Source organism: Onychostoma macrolepis, chromosome 05, assembly GCF_012432095.1.
Source record: "Onychostoma macrolepis isolate SWU-2019 chromosome 05, ASM1243209v1, whole genome shotgun sequence".
NCBI classification, from domain to species: Eukaryota; Metazoa; Chordata; class Actinopteri; order Cypriniformes; family Cyprinidae; genus Onychostoma; species Onychostoma macrolepis.
This window is the reverse complement of record NC_081159.1, coordinates 9,823,233-9,848,146: the sequence shown is the minus strand read 5'-3', so window position 1 is coordinate 9,848,146 and position 24,914 is coordinate 9,823,233. Positions and strand designations below refer to the sequence as shown.

At 37.1% G+C, this 24,914-nt stretch overlaps 4 protein-coding genes across 7 annotated transcripts in view; 2 read left to right on the top strand and 2 right to left on the bottom strand.

The window, feature by feature from the left end:
• Positions 1 to 10: 10 nt before the first annotated feature.
• mblac2 (metallo-beta-lactamase domain containing 2) lies at positions 11 to 3,023 on the bottom strand. The gene is made up of 2 exons (XM_058775053.1): positions 2,196 to 3,023; positions 11 to 1,067 (listed from the first exon to the last, which is right to left on the bottom strand). Exons 1-2 carry the CDS (start codon positions 2,635 to 2,637, stop codon positions 682 to 684), a joined length of 828 nt encoding a protein of 275 aa, XP_058631036.1. The 5' UTR covers positions 2,638 to 3,023; the 3' UTR covers positions 11 to 681.
• Positions 3,024 to 3,421: 398 nt separating this feature from the next.
• On the top strand, positions 3,422 to 5,456 carry polr3g (polymerase (RNA) III (DNA directed) polypeptide G). Its single transcript, XM_058775054.1, is given in 8 exon segments — positions 3,422 to 3,561; positions 3,666 to 3,795; positions 4,154 to 4,191; positions 4,194 to 4,221; positions 4,294 to 4,353; positions 4,432 to 4,493; positions 4,624 to 4,749; positions 5,254 to 5,456. Coding segments are annotated over 8 exon segments (642 nt in total). The 5' UTR covers positions 3,422 to 3,450; the 3' UTR covers positions 5,341 to 5,456.
• Positions 5,457 to 5,599: 143 nt separating this feature from the next.
• Positions 5,600 to 13,346, bottom strand: lysmd3 (LysM, putative peptidoglycan-binding, domain containing 3). Its single transcript, XM_058775052.1, has 3 exons — positions 13,156 to 13,346; positions 12,050 to 12,319; positions 5,600 to 6,881 (listed from the first exon to the last, which is right to left on the bottom strand). Exons 2-3 carry the CDS (start codon positions 12,311 to 12,313, stop codon positions 6,240 to 6,242), a joined length of 906 nt encoding a protein of 301 aa, XP_058631035.1. The 5' UTR covers positions 12,314 to 12,319; positions 13,156 to 13,346; the 3' UTR covers positions 5,600 to 6,239.
• A 1,194-nt stretch (positions 13,347 to 14,540) lies between these two features.
• Positions 14,541 to 24,914, top strand: part of adgrv1 (adhesion G protein-coupled receptor V1) — a 139,393-nt gene continuing 129,019 nt past the window's right edge. For 2 of the 4 annotated variants that reach the window (XR_009271335.1, XR_009271336.1), the window contains exons 1-2: positions 14,541 to 14,627; positions 17,361 to 17,487. The gene's annotated coding sequence lies outside the window, so the exon portion shown is untranslated. The remainder of the gene's footprint in view (positions 14,628 to 17,360; positions 17,488 to 24,914) is intronic. The other 2 variants (XM_058775839.1, XM_058775838.1) reach the window with 2 other exon arrangements.

The window sequence follows — 24,914 nt, the reverse complement described above, 5'->3', positions numbered from 1 at the left end:
TTAACCCAAATGACTTCAGCACACAGAGTTATTGAAGTAAAAATTAAAATAATAATAATAATAAATAACTAATAATAAACAACAACAATACTACTACTAATAATAATGAAAAATGGTACAATACTACCTAAAATTAAAACAAAACATTAACTATAATAATAATAATAATAATAATAATAATAATAAATTATTAATAATAATTGCTATTATTTTTAGAGCTATTATTATTGTTATTATTATTATTTGAAGTTTAAAAAAAAAATCATGATTTTTTTTTTTAACTCTAAAATGCATCAGTAAAGTCTGACTGTGTGATTGAGTTAACCAATGAAATGGGCTGTGGTGCTGGATTTGCACTTAACTGGTTTGGGCAAGGAACAAAAAATAAAAAAAATAAATCTTACTATACTGCAATTTTTTTTTTTTTTTCTTTGAGATACCTCTACACATTATCATTGAAAATTACAAACAGCACCTTTAAAATATGACAATGTCTACTATTGTTCTTGATGCTTTTCATGGATATTATGCAGCATTTTGTTTTTTATATATTTTGAACCTTGATCACAAATAATACTATCAAACTGTATTCTGTATATCATTAGCACACTGTATTGCTCAGTGTTTTCATATATTGAGGTCTGCAATGATGTTGTTGCATAGTAGTCCTTTTCATAACTACTAGCAGGCACTTCTTGAGTTGGAGGCTCGAAGTGCCAGGCTGGCAATGGACTTCACCAAGCAGGTGGAGGCTCTGTGGCAGGCGCCAGCACTAGCGATGTAGTTGGAGGCTAACCGGTGAAGACGCTTGCTACCGAAAGTGTTATAATGACCAGGCATGACCTGGTCAATCTCCTCTTTATCAACCATCTCAACCAGCCTTTCGCAGCTACGAATGTAGTCGCTGATCCGGCTGTATGGAAGCCAATCAATCATGGAACCATCGTAGACCACATCACCACTGAACAGCATTTTGCTCTCCTTGTCATGGAGACCAATGCTGCCTCTGGAATGGCCCGGCATGTGGAGAACAGTAAGCTGTCGGTCCCCAAGGTTGATAACGTCGCCTGGAGAAGGAGGAAAAGAAGGAAATGTGGAATGTGGGAACTGGATATTGTCACTGCATTGCAGCACTGACACAGCAGAAGCTGTATCGACTGATGCACAAGTTATGAAACAGAAGGATTTGTGAGGTACGTTAGGTAGAGGTAAGGGTTAGTTTATTATTAGTACAGCTGAGATATCCTGGTCCAAGAAATTTTCAATCATATACTTCTAAAAGCAAATGTTTGTGTTTGCAGGATATAAGCTGTTATAACACACAGTGATTACATCTGCCTAAGCTATGCCTTTAAACATCCACAGATGTTTACAAGAAGGGTTAAAGGCACAGAAATAATTCAGGATACGCACACCTTTTCCACAACAGATTTCCATGACTTTTACAGTCAATCACTGGATAAGAATCTGTATAAGTTCTTTTATTTTCACCGCATTCACAAAGAGTACTTTCTTACTGATTAAATATTTTCAGCTAAACATAACTTTTTAACTCTAACTAAATTTAACTATATCTATGCTTTAAAAAACACTTTAGTAAACACATACAATACAACACAATACTCACTATAGACATTCTGTGTGTCACCTTAACATCTGAAGATGCACTGGGGTTAAAAAATAGGCCTGCTTTGTCCACTGACTGAACATCTATTCATATGCAGTAGTACAACTTACTGCAAAACAGTCCATTCACAGAGAATTATGGAGAGAAGGTCATGTGTGATTTACTCAGAGCTTTACTCTGATTCTGCTGGGTTTCAGCCAATGGTCCACTATAATGGTGCATTTCCACGATCAAGGAGATTATGAAGCCACATTAGACAGTGAGCTTGCTTTTCACCAACCACTGGCATGCCTCTGGTGAGTCAATCATGATCTGATTTGTTTCGATCTTTCTCTAGAGCTCTTCAAAGATATTATTCAAGGCTGCCCAGAATGAAGTCATGCAATTCAGTGCATTGTCCTACTGTATACTGGAGCAACTTATGCAATTTTGTGTGTGTGTGTGTGTGTGTGTGTGTGTATGTATGTATGTACGTACGTATATGTATATGACAGACACACACACACACACACACACACGTCTACAGTGTTGCATGCATTATAATCCTGCAAACAGTATAATAGCCCACCTTCTTGTAATATATGTGTCGGTGTAACCGCCTTGACTCTGTACTGTCTTGCTCGCCATCCAGGTGCTGGATCCTCCACGATCTCGCGGTCTGATAACCATGTCACGGTCTCGAAGTTATCACCGTTAACCAGCGCATCCACCTCCGCCTTGTGCACGCCCACCTGTTGAAACTGATGCAGCCCACCCGAATGATCAAAATGCACATGCGTGCCAATGGCTAACAGCGGGTTCTTGCGCTTCGAATCGTCCCCTAGCAGCCCTTTACTATTGATGTATTCAGGCAGACTCCGTAAACCCAGTCCGGTATCTATGACCACGTCCTGATGGGACCCGCGTATGAGCCAAATATTCGCCCTGTTCCCCGATTCATAAAACCGCTCCTGGATCCAAAACACGCCATTTTCCAGCGACTTGTGCGCGTACCAGTCAGTCGCAGACATCTCCAATACATTCAAGAGGTTATTATTGCGTACAAGGTTAAATGTATGGCTGTTAACCTATAATTTTGGTTCCAAATCCTAGCTGCTGCAGCCGCAGAAAGGACGCTGACACCCTGTTCCGCAAGCGCAGTACGTCATCGAGCGTAACGACGTGACGTGCTGGAGAGTCGAAATACTATTGGTCAATGCGACAATAGGCACCATCCAAGTCATGCATATTAATAATCTAAAATACTATTTATTTGCCTACACATGTACTAATTTATATTCGTCCAAAAGCTGTAACAGAACAAGGTAAGCAGTCGCACCTTAAATAATTGTTGCTGCAATGCGTCCAGCTGCCTTGGCGGTGCAGTTTTAAAGAAATACTGCATGTTGTCATTATTTACTCACCCGCATACGTTACATGTTTCAACGCAGTGGATCTTCATTTCCAAAATCATCTAAAAGTAATCCATACGAAAATATTTCGCGTCTTCTGAAGCAACATGACAGCTTTGTGTGATGTCCACAGATTGATTTTGAAGTAGGCTAATTGTCCAAAGATAATTTTCCCCCAGCGAAGTCCATTCCCATATATCTTTAACGATGGCATTCAATTAAAAAATGGCGCGTTTTAGGTTTGACGTCACTGACGCAAAAAAACATTGGTGCTCGCGCGTCACGTGACATACCACGACGCAATACGTTTACAACGCCACCAGTAATTATGTCCAAAAACAACTTCAATATCTTTATACTTTGGCCAGTTGATACTTTATCAGCCACTCCATAAATCACCCAGGAAATTTAAGGAATATTTGACTGACCAAAATGGCTGGAAAGGGCAGAGGAATAGCAGCATTCACCTTCAACATAGAGGCCTTGGGTCTCACCAGAGGGTCCATGCCAGAAACCCAGAGAGGGCCAACTCCACTCTTCCCAGTGAGTTGTTTTCTTTCCCCCCAGAAAGCCCTGACTTTTGCTTTTTTTCAGTTTTAGAGAAATGCATTACACCACCTAGGACACAATTCTATGCTCTTTTTCAGCAAATTGAATATAAACCAGTGCCTTTGAAAGCTGGAGAGGATGAAGACTATATGAGAGCTTTGAAACAAGAGATGAGAGGACGAATGAAAGATCTCCCATTTAACATAAAACCCCATGCAGGAAAGGGAGGCGAGTAGTAGCCTTTATTTAATTTTGGCAACATATAATACTCATTGCTTCCTACTAGGGGTTTTAGGATTTCTGAGATAATCATATTGTAAGAAAGGTAGATGACTGTGAGTGAGAGCACTGATGGCAATGTTGTGTTTTAACAGTGGCCTTAAGACATTAAATCTATTTAACTCTATGTTTAAGTGAAATAGTATAACTGATTAGGAATAGTATAACCTTGAAAATAGTTGCGATTGTTATATGATTGTTTTATTATTGTTACTTAAAATAAGAAAAGTCAGAAATTGTGAAGTTTAAAGAAAGTGCTCTTCTGTTTTAAAGTGTTTGCCAATGTGCTCTCAATTATAATTCACAGATGTGGAGAGGTACAAGGAGAAATACTCAAGAGAAATTAAAAAATTGAAGATGACAACTGGACACCAGGTAATACAGGAATCGCTTATGAGTACCATTTAAATTGGCTGATTTCAGACAAATTATAAACTTGCTTTGTAGATTGGAACCGTCTTCCAAAGGAGCTGAAGCCACAAAAGAAGATAATTAGAAAGAAAAAAGGTAATTTCAAAAATGCAGAATCCCTCCTCAAACAAACAACATTTTTGAATAACCTGTAAATAATTTTAATATTTACAGATACTACGAAAAATGCAAAGATCTCAAGTAAAGACAAGGAGGAAGTGCTGAATAAACTTGATGTACGTTCACATTATAGGTCATCACATATTAAACTTATTAAAAAGAATAATATAACTGCATTATATCTTGTTTCACTGCAAGCATATATGTTTGGATTGTGCGGTTGTCTCACTTGCGTTTGTTTTTAAGGAACTTGAAAAGAAGGGAGATGTAAAATCAGATGAGGAGGATGAAGCAAAGGGAGGGAAGAAAGAAGACGAGGAGGAAGGGGAGGAAGAAGAAATTGAAGGAGAATATGATGAAGAGCTTGAAGAGGTAAAAGCTTTTACTAATAGCAGGATTTCAGGTTCAATTATTATTTCTCAACAGCATCTTGTACATTAATACAGAAATTAATTTTTAATTAAACTTTAGTCTAACTACAATGGAAACATTATAACATTTTTTTTCCCCTTTGACTTGTCCTTTAGTTTGTAAAATGTGACACTATTTTCTTATTTATTAATATTTTTATCTGATGCACCTGCCATTCAGGTGTGTGAGTGGTGTTTATTTATTTTTTCTGTGGTACTCATTCATTTATTAACATACCTTATGGTATTCCTGTCACATCATTGGTCAAGTGCACACCCAAGTACCTGCATATATCTAACACGGTTTCAGTTACAGGGAAAACTATTTTAGTGCAACTGTTTTGACAGCACAGTATTTTAGTACACAACAGTCATGTTTGAATAATCAATAACAAATGTACTTAGAATTCCTGAGTACTAAAAGCACTTAATACATGATCAAACTTTTTTTTTTTTCTCCCTACAGGAAAATGACTACATAGCAAACTACTTTGAAGATGGTGATGATTACGGGGGAGGAAGTGATGACAACATGGATGAAGCCACTTACTAGGGGGTGGGGGGGGAGCACTTAATTAAAAATAAAATTGCATAAAAATCATGCAAATCATATCATGCACAAGAATTAATATATCAATATGTATGTACTATATAAAAGCACTAGTTGATACACTTAATGTCTACAAAGAGCACAGTGTTATAGGTAAAAAAAATAAGATTCAGCATAATTATATAGATAATTGTCTATACTGGTATAATTTAAGCTAAATGATTATAAAGTTCAAAGCTTAAAAATAATTAGGAGATTCAGATACTAAAATATAATTCCTTTATTTTCACCCTGCATCTACAGTCTACAGGATGAAGGCACATAATGTTCAAATATCAATCAGTGTACTCCATGTTTCATAGAAATGCTTACATCTCTGCTACTTCAATGGAATCGAACATGTTTGAGAATATTTTACAAATCATCCCTGTACTCTTGCTAGAAGAAAAAACAGGAATCCATTATGGTTCCATTAAGTTCTGTTTTTCTTTTTTACAAGCAAAGTTTAAAAATTTTAAACCAGCAACTTTTTTTTAACCATCAGTTGCAATACTGAATCTGGATTCTACATTTTCTAAAATAAATTATCATGTTTATTTCCCTGACAACCAGACAGTGGCAGCAAATCTCTTAAACAATATATCAGCTGTTTGCCATTGATGCAAACTACGAGCTTAATAGAGGTACAGAGAAATACACTGGCTCATGAGTGACACACACACAACAAAACCAGTAATCAACTGTGCAAAATGCATCAAGGAAAAAAGCTGACAGGACTGGAATCATTTCGTGATTACTCGATCCTCTCACATGTTTCAGTTATTTTCATTTTTAAAATGCGGTTCTGCTTATACCTTCCATTAATGCCTCCAAATCAGTTCCCTGGTGATTCAAGTGCCCTTTTATGTTTCCTCTGCAGGCTTCACAAAATGTTGCTGTTTAGGAGCAGGCTGTAGGTGAGAGGCAGCACTGGTCCGTGGTAACCCATGAGGCTCAGCAGCAGCTGCCTGTGTTGGTCCAGGTCTGATAGAGTCAATGGTAGTATGGTGACTAACATCTGCTTTCATCAAAACTTCATAGTACAACAGGTAAAAAACAGGTGTAACTATGCCCACGACCAACATGATGGCAACTGCGGTCCACCATCTCATTCCCCAGTCAGCACCATAGTATGGGTCTTTCTTTTGGGCTGGTCTACGCTCGGGGTCTCCCAAAAGCGGCTGCTCCAGCGAGGACACAACCTCGTTCAGGCCACTCCTGGAAGGGGCAGACGACTTGACGAGAAGCTGAATGTCCTTGTCCTTCTCCTGCAGAAAGCACTCCACACTGTCCACAGATGAGGAAGAGGATGAGGACTCTAAGGAAGCTCCAGAAATCGGGATCTCCGAGATTCTACGAGTGCCGCCGGGTGAGCTGCTTTTGTGGGGAGCGGTGTTGTGAGTTTCTGTGAATGAACTGAACTTTCTCACAGGTATCCTTATGGAACGCAGCGCAAAGAAGTCCTGCTCAGTTAGAAGATTGTTGGCCCGCTTTATGTCTGCAACCTGAGATAACAAGAATGAAAATCAGTACAATCAGTTCAAGCCCTGACGATAACGACCTTACATACATCATATATATTTGTGCAGCTATTTGGGGGCAGGACTGCTTTGTTTTTACATGTCAGAACAACTAAGAAACATGGAGTAATGGGAAAATACATAGCTAGATGTGTCCCAAACAAGGTCAGGAAGAACCTGTTATTATGGGGTGTATTTGTGAAGCTGAAATTTGTTTACAGCAGCAAATCAATATAACGTGACGTTAATGTAGAATTCAGTTTGTGGGCCACCACAGGGCCCTCACTCACAACTCTCTCTCAAGCCTCGTTCACTCCACCAGTGTCTCGCAGCATTCGTGTTCATGCCACGGAAGCTAAACATTCTTGCAAAATCTCTCAAAATCTGTATCTTCGTCTGATACAGGCTCAGACATATGTGACCCTGGACCACAAAACCAGTCACGAGTGTCAATTTTCCAAAATTGAGATTTCTACATCATCTGAAAGCTAAATAAATAAGCTTTCCATTGATGTATGGTTTGTTAGAATCGGACAATATTTGGCCGAGATACAACTTCTGAAAATCTGGAATCTGAGGGTGCAAAAAAATAAAAATATTGAGAAAATCACCTTTAAAGTTGTCTAAATTAATTTATTAGCTACGAAAATTACTGATCAAAAATTACGTTTTGATATTTACAGTAGAAAATTCACTAAATATCTTCATGGAACATGATCTTTACTTAATATCCTAATGATTTTTGGCATAAAATAAAAATGGATAATTTTGACCCATACAATGTATTTTTGGCTATTGCTAAAAATATACCCCAGCGACTTAAGACTGGTTTTGTGGTCCAGGGTCACATATAAGATTGGATGCCTAATCACCAGTGATGGGAATAACGGCGTTACTAACGGCGTTATTTTTTTCAGTAACGAGTAATCAAAATAATTACTGTTTTCCCCCGTTACAGACAATAAAATGCGGCATTACTATAATTTATTATAATATTACTATAATTTTATTTTTCAGTTCATCTGAATGGATGCACAGTGTACCTGTATTTGACGTGCCGTCACTTTGTCTCACACGTGCAAAGAAAGATACAGAGTAAGAGAGTCTTTCGTAACATGCAGAATTGACACATTACATGTAAATGATATTCTTTGTTGTATGGTCCTGTCAAAATAACAAGAGTTCCTTTGGAATTCTTCAGCTTTTAAGAACTGCCGGGTCCCCTGGTAGTGGGTGGAACTAATACACAAAAGACAATCTCATTGGCTGGCACTCCGCTATTATCATCCCTGTTTTGATTTCAGCAAATCATTTTGAGCGAACGCAGACTACGTGATTAATATTCATGAACCCAGCAGCTCATTAATCCTTAGTGCGTTTTATATTGTTATTAGTAGTAGAATTCGTAGTAGTTTTGTTATCTTATCAATTTTTTTCCCCTTTTTTATAGAAACACTAAATGACAAACAATACCGGTTTGACGATAAATCATGATAAAATTCCCCACGGTTAGTATTACTGTTTCATATTTTAATTATCGTTAAAACTAGGGCTGTCGCGGTTAAGGAATTTCCCTTGCGGTAATTTTGAGTGTTTCAATAGCGCGGTATGCGGTATTACCGCATATATATATATATATATATATATATATATATATATATATGTATGTATATATAATGTATATGTGTGTGTGTGTGTGTGTGTATGTGTTACGATGTAAGGAGGAGGTCATATTCAGAAACCAATAAAACCGAAACTAAATCGCGTTGAAACAGGAAGTGAAGTAAACAGAAGAGAATTAAAAAAATAACGGTCCACATAACAAAACTTAAACCTGACAATAAGATCATTAGTATATTGTTAGCATATATATATATATATATATATATATAACAGTTCGTTCTGATCCTCGAATCTGACTGACAAGATACTTTTTCTGGTGATATTTCACCTGCGTGTTCTAGACCGGCTGTCAGTCAGTGCAGCTTCATTGTTTCGCCTCAAGGTGGCAGCAAGAGACTGTCTTTGAGTGAGTAATTGCACACGATCAGTCGATCTCTCTCTCTCTCTCTCTCATTCGCTGTCTGTTTAGGTTTGTTAAGTGCAAATTTACTGAGCCTCTGCGCAAATCAGCATGATACACATTGTTATTACTAATATTCAGTACACATGCACAAAGTGTAAAACAAGAAGGGCGTAACCTTACGAAAAAGAAAACACTGAAATATCGCGGTTGCTGCGGTTGTTGCATTCCTCTGCGGTTATGCTCGTCAATAGCGCGGTATTGCGATATTGCGGTTATCGCGACAGCCCTAGTTAAAACCGTATTCGATTACCACGATTTGAACAACTCACGATAAATAAATACTGTTCAGCATAAAGCAGAGTTTTAAGTAACAGTCTCACGTGCGCACAGCAGCAGAGTAGTTTCGTGGGGGTTTTAGAAGAGGGGTTTAGCTGGGGGTTTTAAAAGCATGCTAAAGGAATTATACAAATGAATATATGAATGAATTAATTGTATGAATGTACCTCTGAAGGTTCTGACTGTCTTCAGAAACGATTAGATGGCTTTTTTTTTTTTTTGGTCATCTTCGTTCCATGTAATATCTAAAGGAAGTGTTTGTTGATTTTTAAATAAAACTTGGTGAAGTGATTTATGTGTCAGTACTTTTTGAACATCTCCAGCACATTTTAACAATACCGTGATAATACTGATAACTATGATAATTTTGGTCACTATAATCGTGAAATTTTCATACCGTTACATTCCTAACTACCACCAGTCCGAAGTTCAGTCAACATGACAGATATGCATTCATACTTGGTTATTCTAATTACTAAACTTCCATCATCATATAATGCTAAATTATCTTAATATCATATTATAATGCTTGACTGACTGATCCTAAGTGTCAGTAGATAAAGTGTAGATTAATGTGCAATGTTTTATAATAATAATAATAATAATATTATATTTAGTGTACATTTCATTAATTTAACATAATTAATATTGGGGGTATCCAAGTTATTTGACATTTGAATTTTTTTTTTTTAAAGTAACTCAAGTTACTTTCCCTGGTAATTAGTTACTTTTATAATGCTGTAACTCAGTTACTAACTTAGTTACTATTTGTGATGAGTAACTAGCAGTGTTGGGCAGTAACTAGTTACTAATAGTTACTGTAATATTACTTTTTGCAGTAACTAGTAGTGTAACTAATTACTAATAAGATTTCAGTAATATTACAGTTACTATCCATAAAACAACTTAGTAACTTTTGATGCCTCAACCCCGCTGATTTAAAATCCAACAATCGAATAATTCCTAGATTTATTTTCATAATTTTCCCAACTCGCACATGTATGTGATGTGCAGCAGGCAATCTTGGAATGTGGAAAAGCTTACATTCAACAGATAGAAATATTGCATTATATTGATTTTGTCAGAAGAAAATATGATCTGAACACTGTTGTGTAAATTGTGGCTTTACTTTACTCTGGCATCCCACCCACATCCCTCTGATCAGCATGTGGTACATTATATTACTATAATAAAAAATATTTTTTGGAAAATTAAACCGTTTCTTACAAACTTATGTGATTTGATCAAATACATAATGAAATATAATCGTATATGGGTAACGGAGAAATTGCAATTAGCTTCAAGCTACACATGACAATTAATGAGATTAATACAACACTTCTACTTGAATGTCACTATCAATCATTGAGTGTTTGTAATAACTTCTGACTGCGATCCAATGTGGATTTTGGTCAAATGATGAGGCAGAAATATGTTTTTAGTAACATTCTAGAAGAATTTTATCTGGAAGATACACAGTTACAACTTCTGTGGGGCATGAAGAAAAAGTAATGTAACTAGTAGTGTAACTAATTACTGTTGTCAGAAAGTAATAAGTAAAGTAACAATATTACTTTTGAAAGGAGTAACTAGTAATGAGTAATACATTACATTCTTTGAGCAACTAGCCCAACACTGGTAACTAGTAACTATAACTAATTACTTTTTTAAAGTAACGTGCCCAACACTGCTTATCATGCCGGACAGTAGAGATCTGTTTGCTGTGTGAGCTACTGAAATGAGCTGGACTGTGAAACAGCCAATCAGAACAGAGCTCAACATTATTATTCATTAATCACTACCCTTCCAAATACAGTAATAACAGACCATTTAATTCTAGGGACAAATCCTAGGGTTGTAAATGGACATGTAAAACAGTTTCTGGAGAATTTTGGCCTTACCTAAGCCACGCACCTTCTATATAGATATCAGAAAATGATTTAAAATATTGTATCAATGCATTCTATGGCACCTTTAAAGGGATAGTTCACTCAAACCTTCGTTCATCTTCGGAACATAATTAAGATATTTTTGATGAAATCCGAGAACTTTCTGAACCTCCATAGACAGTAAGGGCCTTCCACAGTCAAGGCACAGAAACGTAGTAAGGACATCAGTAAAATAACCATTCATTCTCTAACAAGGTTTTATTCATTTCCAATAGTTTGTTTTAGGACTAGCCGGACTTTCAGCATCTTTGTTGATTTTAATCATTATAGCCTTATGATCTCTTAATACTGAAGTTTCAATTTTCACTAATTCAACATCATCTGCACTATTTGCAGAAATTGACCAAAAATCAATACGAGAGTGTGTAGTCAGATCATTATTAGTCCACGTATACATTCTTTGATGTGGGTATGTATATCTCCAGATATCTAAAAGATCCATTCTTGCACGTGTTTTTTTCTTTCTTTTTTTTTAATAGAAGATTTTTCATTGTTTTTAGGGGGCAATCGGTCTATTTATTCTTGCTTTGAGCTGCACGTAAACAACAAATGTGCGTGGTGCTGCTGACGCAGAACATGCATGCGCTGCACCTTGTTTACATTTAGAGGAAAGCACATCAAAAATATCTTAATTTGTGTTCCTAAGATGAATGAAGGTCTTACGGGTTTGGTATGGAATGACATGAGAGTGAGTAATTAATGACAATTTTCATTTTTGGACTAAAACTATCCCTTTAAAATTGACATTGATAATACATTTATATTTACATTGATTTACTTCCAGCTGTTGCATTTCTATAAACATACTAAAACAGAAAAACAACAGGGGAACTCTGACTTACAGTACAGAAATATTGCAGAGAAATACTGATCAGCGTATCTCCCTCTTTTATGTCCCGTATCAAGTAGACAATATCGTCCTTGCGATCTGTATTTGTGCTTCTGCGATGCCTCTCCCTGCCTCTGGATCGCAGCTCAAAGGTCTCTCCGTCCTCCTCTGAGTAGTCAGTCTCTGAATTGCTTCCAAAAGCAGACATGTAACCACCTGTGGGTGGCTGCACTGTGGTTGCAAACTGGAAACCATTGTGCTGGTTCCTTCCAGTCATTTTTCACTGTAAAAAGAACAAAAGGCAGATGAATGAAGTTTTTGTTGGACATGCGTGTGCTTGACAAACTACTCTATGTTTGATGGTTCTGAGGTTATTTGGAAATAGCTGAGGTTGGGAAAAATTAGATACGGATGGATATCTTAGTAGCCTACTGTAGGCGTACTCTGCAGTGCACAACAGCTAACACTGCTGATAAGACCAAATTCAACCTTGGCCGACGTTGACAGAAGCTATTTTTAAGAATTTTCAGTAGCCGATTTATGTTGAAACCGCAAAAAAATATTAACTAGTTTTTCATGTGAACTGGATTTCTTACGTGGCCTGACACTCGCAGGTAGCGCTGACTAGCAGCTAACGTACACACGTATTAGCATGTAAACATGACTTCAAAAGATTAACATACACGTTTTATATTCAAGAAACGTAGAAAGACATCTCACCAGACAGCTTTTAAGCACACGAAGTAAACGCTAAACGGCTGATTATTGAATAAAGTCACCTAGTAAGGTTGATAAAAAATAAAAGCTAAGTAGCTCAGTTAGCATTTTATTTTAGCCAGCATTACGCAACACAACTTCAATATCTCATCTGAATAAAGAAACGAAACAGTCTCTTAGAATGCAGAATAATACCGCAATTCCTGTAAACATATCACGCTGTGATTAAACAATACTTAAGGACTTGAAATCCTCTTTAGTAAACCGGGTCAATGATCTCGTGCTAATGATGCTAACCAAACTTTATATCAACAAACGGTGATTTCCTACCCATCTCGATTTCAGGTTATAAACTAGCGCTCAATGATCTTCTGTTTAACATTTTGGCGCGGTTTAAGTTACCTGAGAAACGAATGTGGTCCGCTTGACTTTAGTGATTATGGCATTCTCCAGTTTCCGCTATGTGCCTCATTACTTCAGCTGAGCTGCTGGGTTACTGGAGACAGACTGAGAAGCCACGTCAACACAGAGACAGCGTGAGCACGCACTGACATCGTCGACATCACTTCGTGTTTCCCTTACATCATCAACAGCTTGGGCTATTAGGCTAATACACAAATAAGCACTGGCTAATGAAATTCAGATCACTGGTTGTTGTTATATTGAAATGATTTTCTTAAGTTGATCACTTATGTCAACATGCCTATGTTTAGCAGTGGTTTCAGTGAAAAGGTACATTTAACTAGATTGTTTTCCAAATGTTTAATTATTCCATGTCAATTTGCCCATAATAAGCACTGTAAATGAAGATTTATGTATAATGTGATAAATTAATGTGGTGAGTAAAGTGCTAGACAGATGCCACTTACCTGTCCTCAAATTTAGCTAGTCTGGGCTGTGTTTCCCAAAAGCATAGTAAACTAAGTTGATCGTAGCTCCATTGGTTTCAATGGGTTTACGATGTACTTAAGCTTACGATGCTTTTGGGAAACGCAGCTCTGATCAGTTTTCATCTCTTCCCCAGTAGCTTGCTGAGTGTCTTAACTGAAGGACCGATCTGCTACTGTCCAGAATCAGGTGGTTTGTCTTCGTCTGGCATCTCAGCTGACATCTGTCCTCTATGGTTGACCCTAGCAGTAGTTGTTAAGTACCAGTGGCCTAGCTCTCGACATCACTGATGCACACAAGCCCTCATAGCATGTCAAGCTGCAAACCATGGGAGGGACCCTAACCTACCCTAATTTAATGCTTCAAAAGCAACCCGAGCCAACCAACCACTCAAAACACCCTAACATCAATGTAGCAGTAGCAACGCAATAAAAACAGACGAGTCCAGGTACTGCATAGCAACACGCTAACATCTGATCAGAAACCTGGGGAGAATGCATGCCAGGACACAAGAAACCACCCAAAATATCCCAACGACCAATGTGCTAAAAACTGCATACAACATCTGCAATCAATGCACTGATAATCACCAAAAACTTCCAAACAACCACATAGCAATGTGCTACAAACATACTCTACAAACTTAAACTTATAACTATGTACAGTATACAGTTACATACATACTCTAGGTCCCACTATAATTACTCAGTGTCTGGGCTTCTTTCTTTGAGGTTTCTCCAGAAGGGGCTCTTTTCTGATGTCCACATGGACCCGAGGAGCGAAGCTTTTTCTACTTGTTGTAGAGAAGCTCTCAGTGATGAGCACACGTCTATCAGGATCATGCTCTGTCTCCACCAGTGCAGGACAGTTGAGGGTCTCCCACAGACGCTGCTTTATCTTGAGTCCCACCACAAGGCATTGGTTGTGAATCGATGTGAATGACAGAGGAAGGCTGTAACAATGTTATCTACTAGAGAAAGCCACAGGTAAGAAATTATTGTATGTCTCATAATTTGTGTTATAACTGGCACAAATGAAATTCTACAAACAGACTCTTTCAAGTTCAAAACAAGGTGGTGCTCTGTAACGTCTACCATTTTTTCTACCATCTTTTATATAATGATGATATACTTTAAGCAACTTTAATTTCTTTATCAATGCAAATTGTAAGAGACTTCTTACATGTACATTTACCCGCTGATATCATACAACCTGAATTCCGGAAATGTTGGGACGTTTTTTAAATTTGAAAACTAAAATGAAAACTTAAAGACTTTCAAATCACATGAGCCAATATTTTATTCACAGTAGAACATAGAGAAGATAACAAATGTTTAAACAGAGAAATTATACACTTTCATCCACTAAATGAGCTCATTTCAAATTTGATGCCTGCTACAGGTCTCAAAAAAGTTGGCGCGGGGCAACAAAGGGCTGAAAAAGCAAGACATTTTGAAAAGATTCAGCTGGGAGAACATCTAGCAACTAATTAAGTTAATTGACATCAGGTCTGTATCATGATTAGCTATAAAAGGGATGTCTTAGAGAGGCATAGTTTCTCAGAAGTAAAGATGGGCAGAGGCTCTCCAATCTGTGAAAGAGTGCGTAAAAAGATTGTGGAATACTTTAAAAACAACATTCCTCAAAGTCAAATTGCAAAGGCTTTGCAAATCTCATTATCTACAGTGCATAACATCATCAAAAGATTCAGAGAAACTGGAGAAATCTCTGTGCGTAAGGGACAAGGCCGAAGACCTTTGTTGGATGCCCGTGGTCTTCAGGCCCTCAGACGACACTGCATCACTCATCTGCACGATTCCGTCATTGACATTACTAAATAGGCCCAGGAATACTTCCAGAAACCACTGTCGGTAAACACAATCTGCCATGCCATCTGCAGATGCCAACTAAAGCTCTATCATGCAAAAAGGAAGCCATACCTGTATGTGAACATGTGAACACCGTCATGTCCTGTGGGCCAAGGCTCATTTAAAATGGGCTGTTTCAAAGTGGAAATGTGTTCTATGGTCGGACGAGTCCAAATTTGACATTCTTGTTGGAAATCACGGACGCAGTGTCCTCCAGGCTAAAGAGGAGGGAGACCTTCCAGCGTGTTATCAGCGTTCAGTTCAAAAGCCAGCATCTCTGATGGTATGGGGGTGCATAAGTGCATACAGTATGGGCAGCTTGTATGTTTTGGAAGGCACTATGAATGCTGAAAGGTATATAAAGGTTTTAGAGCAATATATGCTCCCCTCCAGACGACATCTATTTCAGGGAAGGCCTTGTGTATTTCAGCAGGACAATGCAAAATCACATATTGCAGCTATTACAACAGCATGGCTTTGTAGTAGAAGAGTCCAGGTGCTGAATTGGCCTGCCTGCAGTCCAGATCTTTCACCTATAGAGAACATTTGGCGCATCATTAAACAAAAAATACTTCAAAGACGGCCACAAACTCTTCAGCAGCTGGAAACCTATATCAGGCAAGAATGGGACCAAATTCCAACACCAAAACTCCAGAAACTCATAACCTCAATGCCCAGAATGCCCAATGTTTTCAAACTGTTTTGAGAAGAAGAGGAGATGCTACACCATGGTAAACATGACCCTGTCCCAACTATTTTGAGACCTGTAGCAGGCATCAAATTTGAAATTATAAAATTTCTCTTATCTATGCTCTATTGTGAATAAAATATTGGCTCATGGGATTTGAAATTCTTTTAGTTTTCATTTTATTCAAATTTAAAAAACGTCCCAACATTTCTGGAATTCTGGTTGTATTTCACCCAATCTTTACGCTCTTGAGCACCTGTGTTGTGCAACACTTCCCATTAAAGACCAGAGCAGTTAAAGAGGTCATCCTCCAGGAGTTAAACAGGATAGATGTTTGTCATGAACTTGTATACTCCGTGCCAAGAAGGGTCAGTGTAGTATACTTAAAATTACGGAGGACATACTAAGTACTAGAATATTATACATTTGCTGAATTAAATCTAGGATGTTTCTGCAATCACTCATTTAAACAAAATCGGCTAATTTTCTTCTTTTACAGATATTTGCAACATATATTTCTCTGTTATTATTAAGTATATGTTTAATGCATTTGAATTTTGCCATTTTGTCTATGAATTGTATAAGAGAAAATTAAGAAAATATATCTTTAATATTTATTCAAAGGGGGTGTGCTCATTTATACTGTGCACAGTGCACTGTAGCTTAAATCAAAAATAGTAGATTTATATGTTCGTTTTAAAATACACCAGCCTCTAGTAAATCAAGGCTGATTTATTAAAATGACTAGTGAAAGTCCTGTCTGATCATGAGTGTTTCGCGTGTGAATCGTTTGTGGGAATCACCAGAGAGCTGCAGTGTAGCGGTGCGCCACAGGTTGATTTTAGAAACGGCATTTGCCAACCTCCCCAAATAGCCTCTCCGCCTGAGGAAGACATGTCGCTGGGTGGAGCTGTTCCCTCGATCTGTCAAGCCCGGAGGTTAATGAGATTAGCACATCCCTGCTCAGACAAGACAAGAGCTCTACCCAAGTCCACTAGTTCAGACGGGACAAGCGCCTAACGGACTGCATGGCAGCGCATGTCGAGCTTTACGCGCATCCACACTCACACTGCATGGACTGGAGAATCCACCCAGCGCCCTGTAAGAAAACCCTCTCTTACCCAAACTGATTGAGCTGTTCAAGAACAACTTCTTCTGTCCAGGAACAGTGGAAGCGCAGCGCGATTGTCACGATGTGTTTATCATCACATTGACGGACACAGCGCTGACCGGTTTAATTTACCCCGGACATTTTGTCGTTTGCCTTGGAGTGTTACAACAAAGTGTTAGGTAAGTAATTTATATATCGCATTACATGTCCTTATAACTTGTTTTGTGCAACAATTTGCTGAAATAGGCTACCCCGGTCAGCGCGACACAAGGGCTTCAAAGCGTAACGGTCAGTTTACAATATTTAAATCTACACGAGCTATTTGATTTATACGTTTGCAGTTTTTCTTTCTTTTTCTTTTTCTTTTTTTAATAATTTTTTTTTTTTACCTTTTTTTACGCTTAATAAGCTGTATGTTACAATGGCCAAAACATTCAATTTAAACTGTTTTTAAAATGTTTGTGTCACAGTATTTGCTTTGCTTTATGGTCACAACGCACTGCTCTTTATACTCTAGCGTACACAGTTCTTGCGCCTACAGCCAATTATGACATATTGGTTTGATAGTCTTTTCTCCCTCCCGTGATAATAAACACATCAGATAAAATCGTTTATAAACACGTTAACGTTGAATCAATTCATATCGGTAGCGGATGAGAGGCCATTCTCCTGTGCTTCCATGGTTACTGTGAGGGTCTTCAACGCGCTTTGTGTCTCTCCTCCCGCTCCCATTGAGATAAAACAACAGTCGGCGGGGCTCCTCCCCACTCAGGGGCTTTGGGACGCTCGCGAAGCCCCCTGTCATCCAAAACTCAAACTGTGATTTCTCCTCTCCTCCATCAGTTTAAATCATGTGAGGGCCCTTCTCACTTTAGGGTCCCTATTTTTGCATGTAGATAACACCCTGCGTGAATTAGTCATAGGCTACTTCTGAAACGTTAGGCTATCTGGTACTAATTACCACTAATAATTAGTGACGTCATCTTTTATATGACAATCGAATCTGGCTACTTTTGGATTATAATTATTTGTTTACATGCAAGAATGTTCTTGTACTATTTTGACTAAAAATAAAATAAGAATTTCATGGCCACAACCAGTATTGGTTTATTGCTATTGCCTGATATGTAACAATTAATATGCAGTAAAATGTGTTGAGTTTAATTATGCATGTCACTTGAAATAATATTACTTGTAGCCTATTTGGACTAAATACCAACATGACATGTAGTTTCTTACTACCCACACTGGCCAATATTATAGTTATTGTAAACTAGACACATTCAACATGGTTTTATCCAGTCTTTCTTCTGGTTTATTGCATCAACTGGCATCTCTGGTAGTCTGTTTTATACTGTTTCTTGTTTAATTCATTAGGGGCGCCCTTTATCTACTGAATAGATGCACTGTGGACTCAATGGATTGAATGATCTCCTTGCACCCCCCTTATACAGCTTCAGTTGAGCATCATTCAGTGCATGTGATTCACGGCTGGGTGTAACATTTGCAGTGGTAGCCCCTGTTTTTGTACCTCCCCTTAAATAGGGCCTTACATGTTGAGAAAACAGAGAGGATGTAATATAAACACTAAATCCACCGAGATGTGCGAAGGCGCTGCTCGCTGATGGAGCGCTCTGTGATTGATGCCACAAGGAAACGGACCACACAGGGTCCCGTGTTGTGAGACAGGTGGACTTAAGACAAAAGAATAAACATTAAAGCTGGAGGAAGCAACCTCCCTTACCACACAAGCCTATCTAAGTCTTGTTTTATGGGGAAGGCTGTTGTTAGAATTGTCTGCTATGCTGCGGCAGAGAAATATGTTTTAGTTGTGTTTTTCATTAAACAGCCTTGTTGTCTTAATTGTTTTCCCAATGGCTCTTTCCTACTGCACTCTCCCTTTGTACTTCACCAGCTGTGTCTGTTCATTGACAACAGAAGCCGTCTCTTCCATATGTCTGAAGCACAGTTGTGTTGAGCAGATTTTCTTGAGGCCATGGTTTAATGCAAACCAGTTGGCATGACTTTTTTTGTATATGCATAAGATATAGGACAGGTACTGTATAAAATATGTACACTTGTGTACTTTTAAGGTACTAATACAGTATGCACCCTTTATGGGCAAATAAAGTACAAACATATGCCTTTTGTGTTTACAAGCATCAAAACAATAAAAGTACAGCTTTATTTTTTTTTTTCATTGTATGTTAGAATGTTTCCTGTTTGATTTTATTTTTTTCTGAGCAAAAAAAGAAAAAGGAAAAAATGAGTATTTTGCATTTAGTTTGTATACCAAAAATCCTTGTCAGGCATATTTAGAACAAGAATCATTAGATGACATTAAAAGACTCGTTTTAAGGATCACAGTGCAGCCCCAAAATTTTAATATTTACCAATTTTTTCCACTATCCTTCAGACCACTAGGTTTTACCAATTTGTCATCAAGAAGTTTTTAATAATTTAAAATACAATACAATTTATGATCACTTATTCATTTATACTATATTATAAGAAGTAAAGGTCAGAATAAGTACGTTGTTTCATTTTTACATAATTATATCTGTTGCAGCGAATGATCATGGAACATTATGTCACCCGTATTTTGACATTTTGTTTTCACAAAAGTTATTTGAAGTTAGTAGACACTGCATTAAAGTATACGTACTTGCATTTAATGTGGTTTCTGTGTATATAAATCACTGTTATAAATATATTTTGACGAGGTCACCAAAATGGGACATCTCATTTTTGACTCATATGGCATTTGGTAAAACTCAAAGTTCTTAGTAAGCCTATGGGGTGATTCATGTAATCTTGAATTTCTTAGATCCCCTATCACCCCTGTCACGGTATACGATATTATCAAGATATTGAAATGTAGTTGCAAAAAAGTGTGAAAATATGAATGCATCCACTTTTTTTGTTTGTTATTTATTTATTTATTTTTTATACATATCAATTTATATTGATAAATCAAAGTGCTTTTGAAAATGGCTAGTTTCATGTTTGTTTGAAACCTGTCCTGTCTATTTAATGGCAGTTTAAAAATCCATTTAGAAACAAAAACCGGCTGAATAAGAGGCATTTTTTCAAGTTTACATCACTTTTAATCAGTTTTATAATTTCACACCTTCTTAGCAGAATTAGCAGGGTTCCCACCAGCCTGGGGCCTCTGCGAAAACAAAATCCCTACGCATGTCACTGAGCATGTGGAGAAACTGAATTCGCTTCTGTAAATGCTACACAAAGACCCCAGACCCAAAGCAGTAAAAAACACAGTGGGAGTATGTCACTGGTTTTCGACGAGTGGGTTGGTAGTTCATTCGCAGACAAGGCTAAATTCAATTTCAATTTTGATAAATGTAGACCACTTGACTCGTAACAATCCGTCACTGTCATTCATGTAAACAATTTAATATAAAGAATCCTAATGCTGTTCTCAGTGAGAAACCATTCATCTCCTCCGATTTTTGTCTTTTGTTTTGTTGCTTATTTAAACCCCACCTAACCAAGCGTTTTGTTCTGTATTATGGAGAATTTGACCATCAAAAGCTCTTTGTTGTTGTACTATATAAAGATGTGTTATTGTTTGTTTTGTTTTTTTTTTTTGTTTTTACATTTCTTAGCACTAACTGCAAAGTTTTGCATACATTCATTTAAATTTTTTTTTTATTATTTGCTAGTTTTCCATTTTGTAAGGTGAAACATGAAAGTTTATGTCATTTTTCAGTCATGAATAACTGAGTTTGCTCTATGTGACCCTGGACCACAAAACCAGTCATAAGTGTCAATTTTTCAAAATTGAGATTTATACATCATCTGAAAGCTGAACAAATAAGCTTTTTGTTAGGATATGACAATATTTGGCCAAGATACAACTATTTGAAATTCTGGAATCTGAAAAAAATCTAAATACTGAGAAAATCATCTTTGTCTAAAGTTGTCTAAATGAAGTTCTTAGCAATGCATATTACTAATCAAAAATTAAGTTTTAATATATTTACAGTAGGAAATTTACAAAATATCTTCATGGAACATGATCTTCACTTAATATCCTAATGCATATTTTGGCATAAAAGAAAAATCTATCTAATTTTGACCCATACAATGTATTTTTGGCCATTTCTACAAATATACCCCAGCGACTTAAGACGGGTTTTGTGGTCCAGGGTCACATATTACATGATTCAGGTCATGTTATATAAAGAGCAGACATTGACCTTTTTTGGTACGTTAATCGGTATGCATTTTCAGCAGTATGCTGACATATTACGCACAGTATTTCAGTATCTGTTTATTCTGGAGCTGAAAATGGAAGTATGGCAGGATATTCTGAAGCAATGGTCAAATCCAGCAGCAATCTTGAGGTCTCGTTATTTGTCATGGTCTGCCACAATTGTGCCATGGAGTTTGCTCAAGAGTTTGTCTTTGGTCAACATTCTCTTCTCTTTGACCTTTCTGAAATTGATTTTGTTCTTGTGCTGGTCTACATATGGCTCATTCTCTCTTTTTTCTTCTTTCTTCTCTAAATCTTTTTAAATTAAATTCTCTTGATTTGATCTTACTTTATTTTATTACTGCGGTATAAGCAAGTTTTGTCTTAAATATTTTTCTCCAAAATGTTGCATTACAAGCTTGATTCCTATTCAAAATGAATATAGCGTGAAAATCCTTAATTCGCTCTGTAACTCTGGCATACATTCTCTATTGCACATGGTTCTATAGAACAACTTTAAGCATCAAAAGAAAAGCTTTATCCTTTTTTCTGTGGGGTATTGAACTTGAACTGTGACCTTCACTGTCGGTCCTTAAAACCGTTTCATGGTGTGGAGTCACGCTGTGCCTTCTAACGCATGAACACTGTTTTCTCCCTGCAGGGCTTGATCGCTCGCTTCTGTTAAATGTGATTTATACAACACGGATACATGGGGCATTGATCCATACCACAAGCTATTCTGTAGAACTTTTCCAAGATTTCTGGCTGATGAATGATCTCTTGATGATTTCAGTCCAATTGTCCTCAAAGCAGATAGTGTTACATTTGTTACATAAATGGCTAAAATAAACAGAAATTATCTGATCCATCCAAGGTTTAATGTTGATTGATTTGTGGTGGTCATATGAGACAGTGCGTAGGGTTGAATCCGTTTCAATAAGTCTGATGGTGTAATCAGTCACCATCATTTGGCTTAAAAAGTTCCTGTGCCTTTACTTTTTTACTTTTCAAATGAAAATTAAATCTGTACTTCTCCCTGCATAAATGCTTTGTGTTTAATTGTCAAAGTTATGCTAATCATTAGCTGACGTGTGTAATTTCTGTGCCATTACTGACACCAAACAAAATCACAAAAATAATTTAGCATATAATGGAAAATAATGCCAACCTTCCAAGTTAAGACAAACAGGTAGTTAGTGTGTGTTTTTTTTTTTTTTGTTCAAATAAATTCTAATTTATTTGAACTTTTCCTGTCAACATTGACTGTGGTAATCTCTCCAAACGCAATTGCTTCTCAGATCTCTCTCTCTCTCTTTTAATGGACTAATTATAAATGATCAGAATTGGAATTTAATACTTTATGTCTGTGTAAATCTCTAAGGTATTGTTATCCATTTTGTATATAATGAACACGTTGTGGTAATGCATATTTATATTTATAAATTTAATTTATTTATTTACAGACTAAACTACTTTAAGGACTTTTGTAATTACTTTAATCCCTTTTGAGATGTCTATTTATTGATACTTCATCCAGGATGCACTGGCCATTGGTTGGGGTAATAAAGACCCTCCTCCTGGCTGTTTATCTCCTTAGCGTTTATCCGAATACCCAGGGGGCCACAAATCTATAGAGCCCTGTTTCCCTTCCTTGAGCCTCCTGTCTTATCTTGCTATTGCCTGGTGAAAGAGCTTGCCTGCAGGCACAATGCCACAATGCAGGCTGGTCAGGGATCATTTTTAGTTGCCAGTGTGTACTCATCCATACTCAGCCCGTATCTCTGAATCCATCATGCATAAATGTAGAGGATTTGTACATAAAGCGGTTTGTTGATTCACAAAAGTGAAAGCAGTTTGAAGGCTGGACGTCTGTTATCTTCAGTGGGCCCTGAGGCGAGATGTCCTGCTGACCCTCATCTGTCTTCCCCTATGCCCCCCTCCAGCCCCCTCACTCCAGACTCTCGCCTGCTTTCTCTCCCTTTGCTTGCAAGTATTTACCCCATTGTGGTTCGTCATGGTGAAGGAATTTCTGAAGTGGAGGAATTGAACAAACTGGGATCGTGTCTGTTTCCCACCTCCCACCTGTTGATCAGGATCTATAGTGTGTACACAGGATTCCACACCATTGTCTTACTTCTTCCTTTGAGTATAAATAGATTAAAAACACTTATTTTGAATTCTTTCTTTTTTCTATCCATCCGTCCATTCAGCCATCCCAGAATTTTCTAGTTTCTAGTTTTCTAGTTTAGTTTTAGCAGGTTATGTCTAGTATCATTTAGCCTTTTAACTGTCACCTGTCCCCTCAGAGGACGCCTAAGTTTACTTCACTATACTGAAATTAAATCCTACTCTAATCATGACAAACTATATCGTTGGAAAGGTTGAAGATTCCTAAATAGATATTTTACAACTTGCTTTTGTTACAAGGTAGGAAAAGTAATAATTAATTTATGACAAGAGTGCAATTCAAAAATCTACATCAAAACAGTCCTGACCTTTGTCACAAAAAGTATCTTTTGGTTGATCTTTTGGTTGCCTTTTTCCCTACACTGTAAAAAATGCTTGTGATTTTAACGGTAAAAGACTGTAAGAATGCCACAGTAAAAACCTGTTAAATTATTAACAGTAAGTTTTCTTACTATATACAGTGAATAACTGTAATAGAGCTAACCTTTGTTTTCGAGAAAGTAGCCTCAGAATCGACATTCATAGACTGTGTCTGAAACCACACCCTACACCCTCATTCACTAGTCCTACATTACTTCACTATATAGTCCACTAGACAGAGTGATTGAGAACATATGAGTAAATTCAGATACTGATGAACACCTGCTGTTAACAAACACAATCACTGAAGGAAAGAACAAGAAACAAAACTACAACTGACACAGCCTGATACAGCCACAGCCTTAAATGAAATCAACTGAAATAAAACAGCAGAGGATGATTAAACAACTCCACAAACAGCATTACCAGCTCCACTTATTACTAACCAGTTTGACTTCATTTCTGTCATATATCTACGAATTAACAGAGGTTTATATTTTATTTCAGATGTTTTGTTTTATCTCACCATTTTGGCGATCAGTGGTTGCTTTTGTTGGGCTCTTGACCCTTGACTCTTTAATGTTAGCTTTTCTCTGGTTCTTGTAACTGTGATTATGATGCACATTTGTTATGACAAGAACATCCAAAAGAAATTGTTGTTAAGTAGTTTTGGTTAACTGTTGATAGTGATGTCATCATCTAATGACCTGATTCATTGATCTCAATTAGTCTCAAACGATATGGGTGATTTATAATTAATTTCATATTGTTTATGGTAGTTATATTACTCTACAAGATAAGTTCATAAACTATGAATGAATATAACAATATTTTATACACAAA

Excerpts from the sequence above, each read along its gene's own strand:
- mblac2 (XM_058775053.1), bottom strand. The coding sequence starts at position 2,637 with ATGTCTGCGACTGACTGGTACGCGCACAAGTCGCTGGAAAATGGCGTG. Across the intron at positions 1,068-2,195 it reads GACACATATATTACAAGAAG|GCGACGTTATCAACCTTGGG; the intron begins GTGGGCTATTAT and ends CTCCTTCTCCAG.
- lysmd3 (XM_058775052.1), bottom strand. The coding sequence starts at position 12,313 with ATGACTGGAAGGAACCAGCACAATGGTTTCCAGTTTGCAACCACAGTG. Across the intron at positions 6,882-12,049 it reads CTCTGCAATATTTCTGTACT|GTTGCAGACATAAAGCGGGC; the intron begins GTAAGTCAGAGT and ends TTGTTATCTCAG.